This window comes from Squalius cephalus (genome assembly GCF_949319135.1).
Source record: "Squalius cephalus genome assembly, chromosome: 11".
Taxonomy (NCBI): domain Eukaryota; kingdom Metazoa; phylum Chordata; class Actinopteri; order Cypriniformes; family Leuciscidae; genus Squalius; species Squalius cephalus.
The window spans coordinates 15,023,405-15,038,675 of NC_137132.1; the positions used below are offsets into that span (position 1 = coordinate 15,023,405).

Sequence of the window (15,271 nt, forward strand, 5' to 3'; positions counted from 1 at the left end):
TGAGCGCCCTCTCTCGCGGAGCGGAGAATATTTACCGCAATTTACTACATTCACTTTGTAAATGTATTGGCTGAGTAGTGTTCATGTGTTGTTTTATAATATGTAGAAAAGGGTCAATTAATTTTTATAATTAATTTTTATAATAACAGAAAAGGTGACTCAGTCATGAATCATGGGTTGTTTGAGAGTCTGCTTTACCATCACTGCTCATGGCATGACACCAACAGAAGCTTCTTTGATAACAGAAGTGGTGATTCAGGGACTGATCAATGCTTCCACCTAGCGGTTGGAAAACTTCTTACAGGTGCTGGTTTGCATTGCATTGCAACTAAAACGGTTGCATTATTGTTAACTAAAACTTCTACAAATAGTTTTCAGTAATTGAAATAAAATTAAATATAAAAATCTGATGAAAAACTTAAACGAAAACTAGAAATGTTGTCTTGGCAATTAACTGAAATAACTTTATGCACTAAAATTATAACTTAAAATAATATTTGAGATAAATACATTACATAAAAAATAATCAAATGAAATAATAAATCCTTTAAAATAACTAAAAACAAAACAAAACTGAACATAAAACTAAAAGCACATTAAAAATATTAATAAATACTATTATAGTATAAATAACACTGATATGGATTTCTCTCGAAACTAAAGTTTACTTCACTCCAGCATGACTTTATTATTAGCATATATGAGGTCATGCACATGAATATATTAAATAATACAAGGATGTTAATTGTATTACAAAAGACGTCTGATGGGCAAATGATACTTTTACTGGACTTTGTATAATGATCATTTTATTTGCTCTTTTCATAATATAGAGAATAGATATACAGTAATCAAAGCATTTATATTAACTATAAAGATAGTGTTATTGCATGTTAACAACAAGAATAATATTTCTCTAAAATGATAAAGCCTACAAAAGCTAAGCCTACCTGCATCTCATGTGTCTTATTAATGTGCCTTTTAATGATAAAACACAAATGATAAGACCTAAACGTGTATAAAATAAATGGGAACCTATAAGCCAATAAGTAAATGAAAGCAAATTATATATAATTATATATATATATATATATATATATATATATATCACAGTTATATATTAAATTTGTGTGTTGATATCTGTTGCTTCTTCTGCAGCGTCAGTCCTCAGGCACAGTGATTTAAGTACTCTGCTTCAGCCCGTTCGCCTGGAAACAAGATTTAAATATGCTGCAAAGGTGTGAAGACGTAAGTGTATAAATAAATAAGCACTGAGTAATTTAGTCTTACTGGTCTGGTAGTAGTCATAGACTTTTATAACTGCTGGCTTGAGGTTTTTGACTGAGAAGTCCTGTTTAATGCGTAGTGTTTGGCTGAAGCCAATGTTCTTTTGAACCTGTAAAAAAATATAAAACACATTAGTCATTCATTATAATTAAATTAGATTTATCAATGCTATGATATGGCAAAACATTTTTTTTTTTGTGAGAATGTGATAATTATTTTGCTGTAATATAGTAGGATTTAAAATGGATTTAATAGTTCATTGTCATTGACATCATAATGGTAGTCATTACATATTCCCACCTCTTGTAGATATACGATGACATGATCGTCTTTGGATTCAACACGATGTGCTACTCTCTTTAACTGTGGAAAACATTTTTTTTTTTTTTAGCATAGACTAAAATATTCAGTAAAAATTTGGGGACTCACTCTCATAGACGCTGGCTTAAAGTGCCTTACCTCGTCCAGGGAAGAGGGTTCTACTTGAAAACCTGACAAGAGTTTCATATCTACAATGACCATGTTTGAACTCGCTTCCGTCCCAGTATATCTAATAAGAAAAATAAAAAATGGTATAATATAGTAATGCAATAAGGGAGTAAAGAATTAAACCGTAACACTGAATGTGTGAATCACAATCTGTCCTTACACAACTCTTATTTCGACATCCAAAATTTGTCCTGTCGTTTTGTTACATTCTCCCATTGTCTCAGCAAATACGAGTAATGCATTATGTTCCTTTGGAGTGGGAATATTGTAGAAAAGAGACATCTACAAGAAAGTCACATAACGTTAGAACATCTCTTTAAGGCATAATCTGTTTATAAAGTGTCTTTAATCTGTTTTCACATTGGTTTGGTTTGCTGTACTTCCCTAACCTGCACAGACACACAGGTTGAGCCCTTCACTTCAATGCTGTATTTGGCTGGGACGGTCTGCAGCTGCTTCTCCTGGTACAGTAACTTGTTGTCCTGATTGACATCGAAGTGGTGAGTGTCTCCTGCTGACTGTACAGTCACTGTGCTGGAGCCGTCAGAGCTGAACACTTTGGTGGCGTACAAAGACAGAGCCTGAAGAGCCACCACTGTGTCCTGGGAAATAAATGTGTTCAGTCATGTCACTTTTACTCATTCACACCGGTAATAATGTGTTTGATTGGAGTAGTTTGAGTAACCTGTGTGGAGGAGAATCCTCCATAGGCATTCTGCTGCTTCACAAGCCAGCTGACAATCCTGTTAGCATAGCCCAGATCAGCTGTAGTGACTGAATCTGCAGAGAGAACAGCTAGCAGCACATATGAGCTGATCTCCACTGCCAGAGAATCAGAGTCCTCAGCAGATGCAGACTGAGACCAGTGGAGATGAGACCCTTGAGGACAAAAGACACACGCGTAACTCAATGAGCATGACAAAAAAAATATATATATATATATATTACAGTCATAAAAGGCAACAGAAATCATCAGAAACAAACCTCTTACCGTCTGAAATAGCAACATCCTCCAGTTTCTTGAAAAGCTGCTGTCGAGTGTCCGTGTCATTAGCCAGACTGAAAGTGTAGGTGAGCAGAGCAGTGGTGTAAATGTTTTTGACATCCTCAATGACGGACCTCAAGCATGACAAACCTTTACTGACGACAGGATCCTGTGACAAAAACAGAAACAGACACTGTGAGTGTCATTTTTCTATGAGTTTATACTGTGTTTCCTGAAGATGAACTTACAGTGACTGGAGTTTCCAGTTCAAGCAAGGATGCAGTAATGTAGGCAGTCATGGTCACATTATCATTCACTCCACCCTGGAATATATGAGAAATGAAGGATAAATAAAGCAACACTCAAACTATTAAAGGAAAGTTCATCTAGACAAACTTTGATGTTGGCTTGAGAAAGTCTAATGGCCAGTTTCACAGACAAGCTTTAAGCTAGTCCCAGACTAAAATGCAAGTTTGAGCTGTCTTCACTGAAAACAACTTGCGTTGACATATCTTAAAGTCCCCCTGTGCTGAAAAACAAGCTTTTAATGTTGTTTATATGTCTGTGTGGGGTTTTTAAATGCTTTAAGACAACACCAATGCTGAGCATTTTCTCCTTAAAACTGCAGTGAACCAAAGACAGTCTCAAAAACGAGGTTTGAAATCGCTGGTGTAATTTGCATATTCATTCATAGAACCACGTATACTAAATGAGGCAAGGGTGTAGAGTTACATTCAAGCTATTTTAAGGCATGACAAATGTTTTTTCAAGGAAAAAACATTTAAAAATGTAATTTTGGTCAGTTTTAAGAGATCAAATTATTGACTACAGGGGGACTTCAAAATATTTCACTGCCATTGTTTTGTCTCAAGATGCACACCAGTAATGTTTTTAAGGCACGTTTAAAAAAGGTACTTAATTATCCTAATTTAACTATGGCCTAATCCTGGCTTATTCTAAAACATGTCTGTGAAACCAGGCCTAAATGTTTTTTTTTTGTTTTTTTTAAAGCTTAAACATTTACAGGTCTTAGATTCCAGGTTTTCTAGATAGTTACTAGACCATTTCTAGGTGGCTGCTATTGTGTTCTAGATAGAAAGAGAGATAGAGATAGCCTAGAAATCTAGACGCACCCTAGCGGCAGCAAAATGTATTTTGCAGCCAGGGTAGTCTAGCAACTCTCCATTGACTTTCGGAGCTGTAAAAACCTAAATTGGGTTTTAAAAAAAACTAAAATTATACGCGACGCGTATAGAGTAGGCGGGGCGGGCTTAACATAATGACGACAGAGTTGCGACGGTTCCCTACTATTGAAAACAAAGAAGAGCTGCTGCTGGAGAACAGTCTTTCAAATCGGCTTTGGCCGTGACTCTGGAGGACTTGGAGTTACGTTTTTCTTTGAGAAAAGAGCAAAGAACGGCACTTAAGTCATTTTTAAAAAAGGAAGATGTGTTCGTAGTTTTGCCGGCCAGATTTAAAAGTTGAATCTATCAACTAACGTAAGCTCCGCTGTTGGGAAAACGCTCTGGTTGGTTGAAGCGCTGTCCTATTGCAGAGGGAATTTCAAAGACAGCCGTTTATCCCGCCCCTCGAATTGAGCCGTGTCTATGGTGAGTAAGATAGAGAGATATAGATAGACAGAAGTTGACCGACCTTCATTCTGTTGTTGAACAAGCTTCCCTGTTGGATAAAACAGCCGTCTGAATACCGTCTACTTATTAACCAATTCTTTGCACCCTGAATAATTTCTGGATCAATAAATATGTATTTCTGTGCTCTGCCAAAAGACCTCAGGACAAAGGCAGTCAACCTGGTGGTGTGGAAGATATAATAAAAAAAATGTTTCATCCATCATACATTTCAAAACAAATTATTTGAACCGAGAGACACATTTTTAAATGTGTTTTTTATTGTAGATTACCTTGATATTTCTGTTTAACAAAAGTGATTGAAAATATATTTACCATGTATTCCCATCTCCATAACCAAATGTGGTGTATGATCCATCAAAATTCTTGTAGTTCATTTGTCTCTGGTATCCTGTTTAGTGTGATAATGGTTAACACTTCAACAGTTTGTTTGGGTTGATTCAATGTGTCTGATTATTCAACTTTACTGAATGACTTTCAGGTGTGTTGAAAAATGCATAATTTTTTATTTTCTTGACATGATTTATGTCTCTCACCGCTCTTCAGGAAGCCTGTGGCTCTCTCTCGGATGGCTGAGGTGAGCTGCTCTGTGTTCTCCAGATACTGCAGAATGTAAATATTGGGAGAAAGAACAGCCATGTTTTGCTCTCCACAGCCGTACGGCATCCGTAATAATCCATCAAGGTTCTTCAGAGCACGACCCAATATGTCTCCTACCAGAGAATGTGATTCAGTGTACAAAACAAAACAGTATTGCAGTGAAGGTATGATTTCAAATTTACCAAGCACTGAAACAGTAGATCTTGCTGATCCCTCTATCATATTTTTGGGAAATGCCAGCTCTACTTCCTCCAAGAGATTTTGCCCTGTAGATTGAGGCACAAAACAAAACAATAAAGCTGGAAATAAATAATCCATTAAATAAAATAATAAAATAAATAATCCATAAAGCTGGAAGTAGATTTAAAGTTAATCTAAATCTTTTTTAAAATCATGTGCACGGCATAAATGTGCACAGCCATTACCTTTGGGGCAAAGCAGCCAGCTGTGGCTTTTAGTTTTTTCGATTCCTTCAGCCTGGGAGATACAGGTTAATGTTAGCACAATAGCTTTTTATGATGTTTGGCTGTATAGTGTAACATGTGAAGGTAGAGTTTTAGATATAACATTGTAACAAACAATAATGCAACATATTTGCATAATTTGTTTCTACCCACATTTACACGCAAGCTTCGTGTGACCGTGTCAATGCGTCCTCTCTCTGGGACGCTCACAATCTCATTGTCACACACAGTCTGGGACGCCTCTGCCTCTGCACTGACTGTAATATTCAAGACTCCTAAAACATAAGACATATACGTGAAGATACAACAGACACAAACACTGAGAAACAATGATTCAGACTGGAAAACTCACCAAGAACAGAAGGAGTGAGGATCCATTTAAAGGTTTTTCTTCCATTAGCACATAGACAGGATGAATACTGATCATCAGAGGAGGCTTTGAGAGTGTAGTCTGAGGACGGAGCTGGAGTCACTTTAACCTGTCAATCAACCACACATGATTAGTGGAATATTTGATATGATTTGATTAGACTGAGTCTGAAATCTCACCATGATGCACTTGGACAGATAGTTGAAGACAGTGGCCTTCAGCTCAAAGATCTCCCCACGGATGATGGAGTAAAGCAGAGAGAGCTCCAGGAAGAAGGGCTGGAAAACTGTCAGCTGAGCAGGAGGAGCGAGACCCAGACCTTCAGAGGACAGACAGAAGACCTCCGTCTCCCAAGTGGTGATGGTGTCAGGAACCGTGACAGGAACCTGAGCTGATCCAGAGTCCCTGAAGAGAAATTTGCATTTATTGTCACAAAATTTACCACAAGAGTGCCAATCATATTTGCAAGGGGACAGGCAGCGCCTATATAACACTTTTCATTCACTTACCCAACTTCAACAAGTTCCCAAATCCATGTTTCTGGGAAGAATGTGCGAATTGTTTCTACGGATATGAGAGGTATGTTTAGAGTTCCTGTAAATAAGGATCCTCCAAGTCCAATTTGATTAACTACACACACACAAAAAAAAGAAGGAAAACCTGAATCACCCCATATTGTACTGTAAAATAACAATACTAATAATATTAATAACTAATAACTTTTTCAAACTCAAAGCTTCTAATTTGTTGACAACCAATTTATAAACTATTCTCATTACAAATGTAGGAGGATGGTTGGTGCATGTTGACACATTTGCCTTCAAATGCATGTCTTTAGCAGCATAATCTCACAACACTTGCAGAGATAGAGTTTGTGTGGAGCAGCATTCACTGCAAACCGAGTCACTCTGAGACACTGAAGACACCGGATTATAGACTGCACGTGTGTAAATGAAAACAGTGGCACGCAGCGAGCCAAACTATATATTTAAGAAATAGATTGGTGCAGGGAATTGATGTTAAAACCTGGAAGACTAATTTCTTTAGTGGTTCCCTTGAGATTTTGGGCTTTTATATGAGATTTTTCTGTGGCAAACATGCGTTGACGATACTTGGATGTTTTGCTCTACAGCGTACACATAACTGTTACACATACTCGCACCCCAAACATTCCTATTTACTTCTCGTTTTCGATATGGGTGTGTGTAATTTACACTGTAGAACAAAACGTCCATTTATAGTCAACTTATGGTTACCACATTTATGAAATTCTCGAGAGAACCTGTCAAATTATAATGGCAAGCATTTTGCAATTTCACTAATTGTTGAAGGCAATTTCGAGATTTCATGTGGGTCATACTTACATCCCTGACCTCCTGCGAGTCCAGCAGCTCCTACAGGTATTGAACCCAGATCTCCAGCTCTATGATAAACTACACCTGCTGCTGGAGGATATATTGGGCCAACACTCATCCCTGGCTGTAAACCAACAGGACCATAGCCTGGAATTCAGCAGGAGATTTACTATTTCAGTTTAATTTTAGAACAAGTTCATGTATAGGCTACATACAGTATATATAGAGAGAAAATAAACAGACGTCTCACCGCCGCCAAACACTCTCCTATAAATTGCATCTCTGAATTGAATACAAGATGGCATTTTAATAATCAAATTTGTTGCCACCTTCAATCCCATGTTCTTGTCCAGATGACAATGCAAAAAGGTATGCAAGAAACAAAGTCAGTACCTTAAAAAGTATTTCAGCTGCAACTGTTTTGTCCCAAAACATTAATCACAATAAACCTTTCAAATCACACGCAAACATAAAACCTAAATACTTACAGAGAAAGTCTCATGAACAGTATCTGCTGGGTTAGGCATAGGGTAAGGGTAGGACTGTATATTTGGTACATATGGAGGTAAATCAACCATAATACTTCTTATGGATCTGATTTTAAAGCATTCTTCTTGATCTTCAGGGTAAAAGTGAAATAACCTGGGAGGCAACAAGCTGAAAACCTGTAGAAGGATGGCATGAATACAGTCATTTTTAAAATTGTCATTGAAGAAGTTGAAGACCGGTCTAAGATGGATATTACATTGTCAAGGTCCAGGCGTTTATTTTTCTCCAGGATCAGGACGCTCTGATCTACAGCACTGATGCCACACAGTGAACCAGGTTGAGCTGAGAGCTGGAGAGTGTTTTCTTCACCTGGAACAGCAGTAGTAGGAGAAAACTGCAGGGACACCTGTGAAATACAGTGCAATCTTTCATTTCAAAACAAAAGTATTTCAACCGAAATTTACTAATTACTATCACTAATTATTACACTTCTGATATGGCATTCAGTGGTGTCATATTTCCTAATATTCGTCATCATCCATGGCAATGCTGTATATAATATTCTAAGTACACACAAACAACATTAATTTTAAATATGTATATATTTGCTTACTAGTGTTTAATAAAACAAATCAGACTCAGTGTAATTTCTTTTACTTGATAAACTGTTCATGAATCATCATCATCCTCATGATAATAAACAAATAATATTACTGTAAGATTATTGCAGTGTTTGTCTTGTTGCTATTGTTTCATACACTGTACTAGCAGAAAATAATATGCAGATACAATTTCCATATTGTTAGTTACCTTGTTTGCAAGACATTTCTCAATTTGAAATGTTCTGGAAACAGCTAGTACAATCTCACTGGGCGGCACACAGTAAGCAAGAAACCCTATATTATGACCCATCTGCTTGCGAACAAAAACTTTGAACACCACTTCTCCCTCCACCACTCCATCAGAGCCTTTTACTTCCACGTTCTTATACCCCTGGTCAATTATCTCTTCTCTGGATAAAACCTGACAAAGAAAGAGAAAAGAGCAGTGAATAAAATAACTGCAAGGGAAAAAAAAATATGTGCAGTGTTTTGCTTCATCTCTGCACCCACCAGGTAGACTATGGTAACATAACCACTTTCAACAGTCTCTCCAGCAATAGTGTACTGGATTGTTACTGGAATCTCCATATCACACTTCAGCGGTTCTTCTAAAGCCTTTATAGCCAGTTTACTCTTTTTTTCTCGGCTTTCTTTGGGTTTTATTTGCAGAATTTTGTACACAGGGTCAAAACTGAATGGAGGTCCAGGCTGATAGTCTAATGAAGCATGTGCCTGTCATGAGCAGATCAAACAACACACGGTCAGAGAAACCAGCTGCAACTGGCTAAAACACAGACATAATCGAATGTGATACCCAATTACCAGTGCAAATCCTTAAACGTAGCATTTATTCTTAAATTCATGTACATGTGTTTTTGAATGGAAACATCTGCAAAGCGGCACAGAACTAATATACCCACGCATAGAAATAAAAAGCTCACCGATACGGTAATAGGTGCTCTTAAATAGGACGTATCAATGGTGAAATTGGCCAGACCATTGATGTCTGTGATGAGTACTTGAGGATGTTGAAAATAGGCGTGACGAACAAAAATCGTTAAGTTAAAAACTGGGGTCCCATGGGAGAACTCAGCTTTAACCTGGAGGAAAAACAGAAATTCATCAAGGACATACAGTACAGTCAAAGAAAACACAGATAAAGATTACTGAATGAAAAACATAAGCAAAGTTAAAATGATGATAGTCAAAATCTTTAGGAACAATAATAACGAATTCCATGGCACCTTCACAAATTGATAATGTATATGCTGTGAAACTATTTAAATTGTATAAATTAATATTAATAATAGCATGGTTATGCATGTGCATATATTCACCCATAACAACAACCTCCCATTTTTGTTACAAATATTTGATTTAACTAATAAAATGCAATCAGCATGTTAAATTAGAATTAGATTGAATTGAATAGTGTACCTTTGCCTGTATGACTGAACCGGCCTCAAAGAACTCTGGCAGGTCAATAAATTTTAAGCTTCCGAGATTATAGGACAAAAACACTATTTCAGTCCTTTCCATTGAGATGTCTGAGAAACATAAAAAAAGTGAAATCTTTTGCACAACCCATCAAGTAAGCACAATTATATTATGTTTTGTCAGCATATTGGCCAGATTTGTTTTCATGTTTGTTGCAGTACTAACCTGTCCCCTCTTCAGTTACTGATCCAGTGAACTCAAGAGACTGTGGCATGTTATATATGTAACTTTCTGAATTTTTGACAAAGACTGCCATGGGGAACTTCTGAGAGACACACCCAGTCTCATTCAGCTAGAAACAAATAATTATTTTATTCAGAAATAATGAATAGCTTATTTTTATTAAATAGAACATTTAGTCATCCTTACCACTGCTGACCTATTAAGACAGAGTGGAGTCCTATACGGAACTGTATAAAAACCGATTGATTGCATTAGGGAACTGCAGAGTCTCATCGTCACACGACCCACAACAGGCCGTCCGTGGGTGTATCTGGTAAGACATACTGAAAGTTAACCAATCTTTCTGCTTAATGTGTTCATGGTTATTGTCCACATAAGGTGTTCAAATGACCTCACCTCCCACATACTCCCAGATTTACTTCCTCTTTATTCGCTTTCACTGTCTTTGGATTTTCTAATATCACTTCGAATTTCGGTAGAACTGAACCACAAAAGAAGATGTGATGTTTTTTTTTGGCAAAGTAAGGACAAAGAAAAGAAAACATTTTCTCTACATTTTCATGAAGAGCCTTTAACCTATCCATTAAAACTTTCCATTGCACAAAAGGTTCTTTGGAAAAAATTATTATTATTCTATAGCACTGCTTATTTTTAAGGGCACACTTTAAAAAGGATGGTACTACTCACCGTACTCTTTAACCTGAAAATTTTCATTGAATGTTCCTTTGCTAGTCTCAACAGACAGCTCATATGAACCAACAGAAGCCTCTGGATTCAGCACATGGGAAAGTTGCAGAATCTTGCCATGGGTGGATGTGGCATTAATCCATTGATTGATTCTATTCCTTTGATTGTCCTGTTTTTATGAGAAAGCATTGGCATAGCAATGACAGGAATATTTATCCACCAAAAAATGTGTTAGTGAAAGGGGGAAAACAAGAAATGAAGTTTACCTGCACTGCTATGAGTTTGTACTGTGGATGTAAACAGATAACAGTAGTTCAGAAAAGAATTGGATTGCAACCTACAGCTGTTTACTCTGAGGTATAAGTCCACATTTCAAATATATTTGTCTAAACATTCATATGTACACATGAAGTCGTCTGAACGCTGAACCAAGGTCATGCCTTCTTTACTCACGATTAAAATTCTGATATTAAATTTTGAATGCGAAAATTAAATTGCAACCTACTGTTTCATCAACTGGTTTTAAGTTTTGGTCCACTGTGAAAATCCTGAATTGGACTGTAAAATTGAGGAAGACATAAAACATATTAAGATCTGCATAAAAGTGCATAAAAGCAGCAAGAGGTTAGCAAACACTGCAGCCAAATAGAGCGAAAATACCTGTTTGTCCAGGATTGTATATTTGTTTATCTGTCCGAATTATTGTCATTGGATTATAGGATGCAAATTGGACTTTTCTTTTTTCAATCACATGAGTGTTTTTCCCTTGAATTTCCACTTGGATCACTTGCACTGAAATAGATTCAGGCGCCTGTTGAACACATGCAGTTGCATTACAAATCTTTACTAGAGAGCAATTATTTCTTAGATATTAAACATGGAATTTTTTTTTTTTTTTTTTGCCAGTCTTGATAGATCATATTCTATATTACAAATGAAAAAATAATTGTTGACATTCATGGCGTCCTATGGTGCTCAGATTTGTTTTATATTAACAAATACGTTTTTTTAAATCAATATATTCTTTTAAGACCATGAATATGCTGTTTTCAACAACTCCAGTAGATCATTGTGTGAATAATTTAATCTTAATGACAGGCCTGAAAGTCAATGCAGCGGTGGATTTCCTTCTCAGTACTCTCTTGTAGAAGGGTTCTGTTCTGGTTATTGTCAACCAGAGAAATGGTCATCTGCAGATTTTCTTCTGGTTTTAGAAGGCTCACGCATAGTTTAACTTCCGAGCCTGTACTTATCATGCTTGGAAACATCACCATGAACAACCTACAAGAAGAAAAAAAGTATGTGCTAAATAACCCCCCGTCCCCTTTTAAATGCCTCAAGGGGCAAACTAAGTTGCGTTACTCTGAGATATAAGAGTATACACACACACATGAAAGGACATTCAAATACAGACTAAAAAGGTTCACTTACGGCTCAGAGGTTCCTTGACAGAGACAAAGCAATAAAACGCAAGTTATTAATATTCCTCTTTTGAGTGACACAAGAAAAAAAGCCATCATAAAGGGATGTGTAGACTGTTTAAGCATCAATCATTGTATATTCTAAACCTTTTCCAAATACCGTTTTTGTTTGACTGGACATGACCTTGGTGATGATTAACTGTTCAGTATGAGGCATGGACTGTAGGATTAATTATTAAACAACAACAACAACAACTGTTACAATTCAAAATTGTATTTTATAATTAGTAAATGGTTTCCATTTACCAGGTCCATTTTTTTTTTCATTTGAATATGTTTGTCTATTTATTTCAATAGCTTTAGCATTGTTTTTTTCTAAATTATTTTGTTTTGTGATATATTTAATGCCCTATCTCCATTTTATGATATATTTTATACTACCGATTGATTTATAATATTACTAATCAAGCACACACACAGTCTCACTTTACGTAACATGCACATAAATTATATGACTAATACTGATGAATAAACTTTACCCCATGAGGCCATGGGATAGTATTTGTGAATGGTGGTGAAGCAACGCAACTGATGCTGGCAGGTCACATAATAATGGCAACATGAGGAAAGTGTGTCAGGATTACAATCAAACTTTTTCAAAAGAAGTACCTATACTCAAGAGAACATGCGATTCTGGACGCATGCTATTGATGCGCCCTAGTTTTCAAGGTGGTGCATTGTGGGACTTTTTAGGGAGCGAATTCAAGCTTGTGTGCATTTATTTAGAAACAGTTATAATTTTTGTTAGCTTAGTGGATGTAGACAGCTTAGCTAGTTTGTTTTCTATAGGTCTGGAGACTGGCTAGGCCACTCTAAAACCTTAATGTGCTTCTTCTTGAGCCACTCCTTTATTGCCTTGGCGGTGTGTTTTGGGTCATTGTCATGCTGGAAGACGAGTTGAGTTGATGCCAAAGAGCTCAATTTTGGTCTCATCTGACCACAGCACTTTCTCCCAAGCGTTCTCTGAATCATTAGATGTTCATTGGCAAACTTCAGACGGGCTTCTACATGTGCCTTCTTGAGCAGGGGGACCTTGCGGGCACTGCAGGATTTCAATCCATTGTGGCGTAGTGTGTTACCAATGGTTTGCTTGGTGACTGCAACTGCCTTGAGATCATTAACAAGCTCCTCCCATGTAGTTCTGGGCTGATCCATCACCTATCTCATGATCCATCACCTTTCTCATGATTATCCTTACCCCATGAGGCCAGATCTTGCATGGAGCTACAGACCGAGGGCGATTGATTTTTCATTTTTCGATTTCTTCCATTTCCGAATAATCACACCAACAAGTCCCCTCCTCACCAAGCTTCTTGCTTATGGTCTTGTAGCCCATTCCAGCCTTGTGCAGGTCTACAGTCTTGTCTCTGATGTCCTTTGACAGCTTTTTGGTCTTAAAGTGACAGGACTAATCTGTGTTCCACATGAGCACATAACCAATCTGTGGGAGGCAGAATTCTTGCTGGCTGGTAGGGGATCAAATACTTATTTCACTCGATAAAATGCGAATCAATTTATAACCTTTATATAATGTGTTTTTTTCTGTTTTTTTTGGTTGATATTCGAAATAAACCTACCATAAAAAATTATAGACCCTTCATTTCTCTGTAAGTGGGCAAACTTACAAAATCATCAGGGGATCAAATAATTATTTTCTCCACTGTATACTGTTTTAGCTCTTCCAGAAAAAGGTTAAAGAAAGGCTTACACTTTCAATATTTACTCTTGTGTACAAGATATTTGCTGAGAAACAAAATGAGATTGGGTAAATAAAAAAACATCTGACTGTTCTCTTTCACAATGTAAATAACCCAGAATAACATTTTCATATTTCAATGAGATTTCAGGAATTATACCACACATTTTTTAAAAATGTGTTTTGTTTTTTTTTAATTCTTAGTATACTCACAACACCTAAATAAATTAGATAAATCTTCAAAGTCATCAGAAATAAACCTTTGTTTAAAAAAAAAAAAAAAAAAGTTTTGTGGGATACACTCTAAAAACTGCTGGGTTGTGTTAACCCAATTTTGGGTCAAATATGGTCTCACCCAACGTTGGGTTAAAAATTCAATTTAAAAATGGACAAACCCAGCCGTTGGTTTACATTTTTAATGTAACCAATGCAATTTGTCCATTTTTAAATTGCATTTTTGTCCATTTTTGATTTTGTCCAAAATGCATTTAAATTGCATTTTTTAACCCAACGTTGGGTGAGACCATATTTGACCCAACATTGGGTTAACACAACCCAGCAGTTTTTAGAGTGTAGCAACGATGTACCATTTTATAAGACACTTCTTTGATCCTATTGTATACAAAAATCATTTTTGTGGCAAAGCACACACTCAAGCAGTTAATTTCACCTATGTCTGTTCCAATAAAAGATCGCATTAGGACAAGAGACAACATCTTTCTGGAACAGAGCACGAATACTCCTGTTGTTTGATTTGGTGGTAAGAGATAATTTACCAACATATGTATCATACATTGAGATGTGGCACAATCTGAGTGAGCTTGTTATTAAATCCCTTCATAAAAATAACAACCCCAGAAGGGATAGCTAAAAAAAATTTGCATATTCCTTTGCTGTAATTGGGATTTTATAATGTGACAAAAATTCTTCATATTTTAAAGGAATTCCTTGGTCATTAAATAACTGACTCACTAAAATAATATTATTTTAAACCCAATTATCAAAGTGAATTGATTTATTTTTTGTACAGCAAACCTCTGTTTTGCCAAATTATATAACTGTGCGGAGAAAAGTTATGCTTGTAAATTAAAGACCACATTAAGAGACGTTGTTTGTAAAAGTAAGATAATTTGGAAGGAATTTGTCAGGATTTGTCAGATAAAAAATTAGACTCCCTAATTTAGAAAAAGTTTAATTTTGTATAAAGTTCCACAAAGAGATGGGAGTAGAGAAGTGGATAAAATTAAGTCTATTCTATATAAGTAGCCTATGTTCATAAAAATTCATAACTACAGATTTTCTAGTGTTTCTTATTTTTCCTTAAGAAATTAAATAAACATTGGTAAACTATCTTGGAAGTCTGAGCATCAACATAAAGAGATGTGGCAGAGTAAGCAAGACGTGAAAGATGCTTTGGAAAGTAAAGTTCTACCCTTG

General features: G+C 36.3%; 1 protein-coding gene across 1 annotated transcript; it reads right to left on the reverse strand.

Moving 5' to 3' along the window:
- Window positions 1-1,097: 1,097 nt before the first annotated feature.
- On the reverse strand, window positions 1,098-12,258 carry a2m2b (alpha-2-macroglobulin 2, member b). The gene is made up of 35 exons (XM_079884987.1): window positions 12,089-12,258; window positions 11,758-11,938; window positions 11,318-11,468; window positions 11,163-11,215; window positions 10,924-10,944; window positions 10,658-10,826; window positions 10,367-10,451; window positions 10,157-10,280; window positions 9,953-10,079; window positions 9,728-9,837; window positions 9,232-9,390; window positions 8,801-9,022; window positions 8,499-8,711; window positions 7,945-8,094; window positions 7,688-7,864; window positions 7,450-7,543; window positions 7,209-7,346; window positions 6,354-6,474; window positions 6,024-6,249; window positions 5,827-5,953; window positions 5,628-5,749; window positions 5,436-5,487; window positions 5,193-5,276; window positions 4,947-5,123; window positions 4,726-4,801; window positions 4,415-4,571; window positions 3,010-3,084; window positions 2,768-2,930; window positions 2,462-2,655; window positions 2,166-2,378; window positions 1,937-2,058; window positions 1,747-1,837; window positions 1,588-1,650; window positions 1,291-1,396; window positions 1,098-1,208 (listed from the first exon to the last, which is right to left on the reverse strand). Exons 1-35 carry the CDS (start codon window positions 12,202-12,204, stop codon window positions 1,168-1,170), a joined length of 4,500 nt encoding a protein of 1,499 aa, XP_079741113.1. The 5' UTR covers window positions 12,205-12,258; the 3' UTR covers window positions 1,098-1,167.
- Between the last annotated feature and the right edge of the window lie 3,013 nt (window positions 12,259-15,271).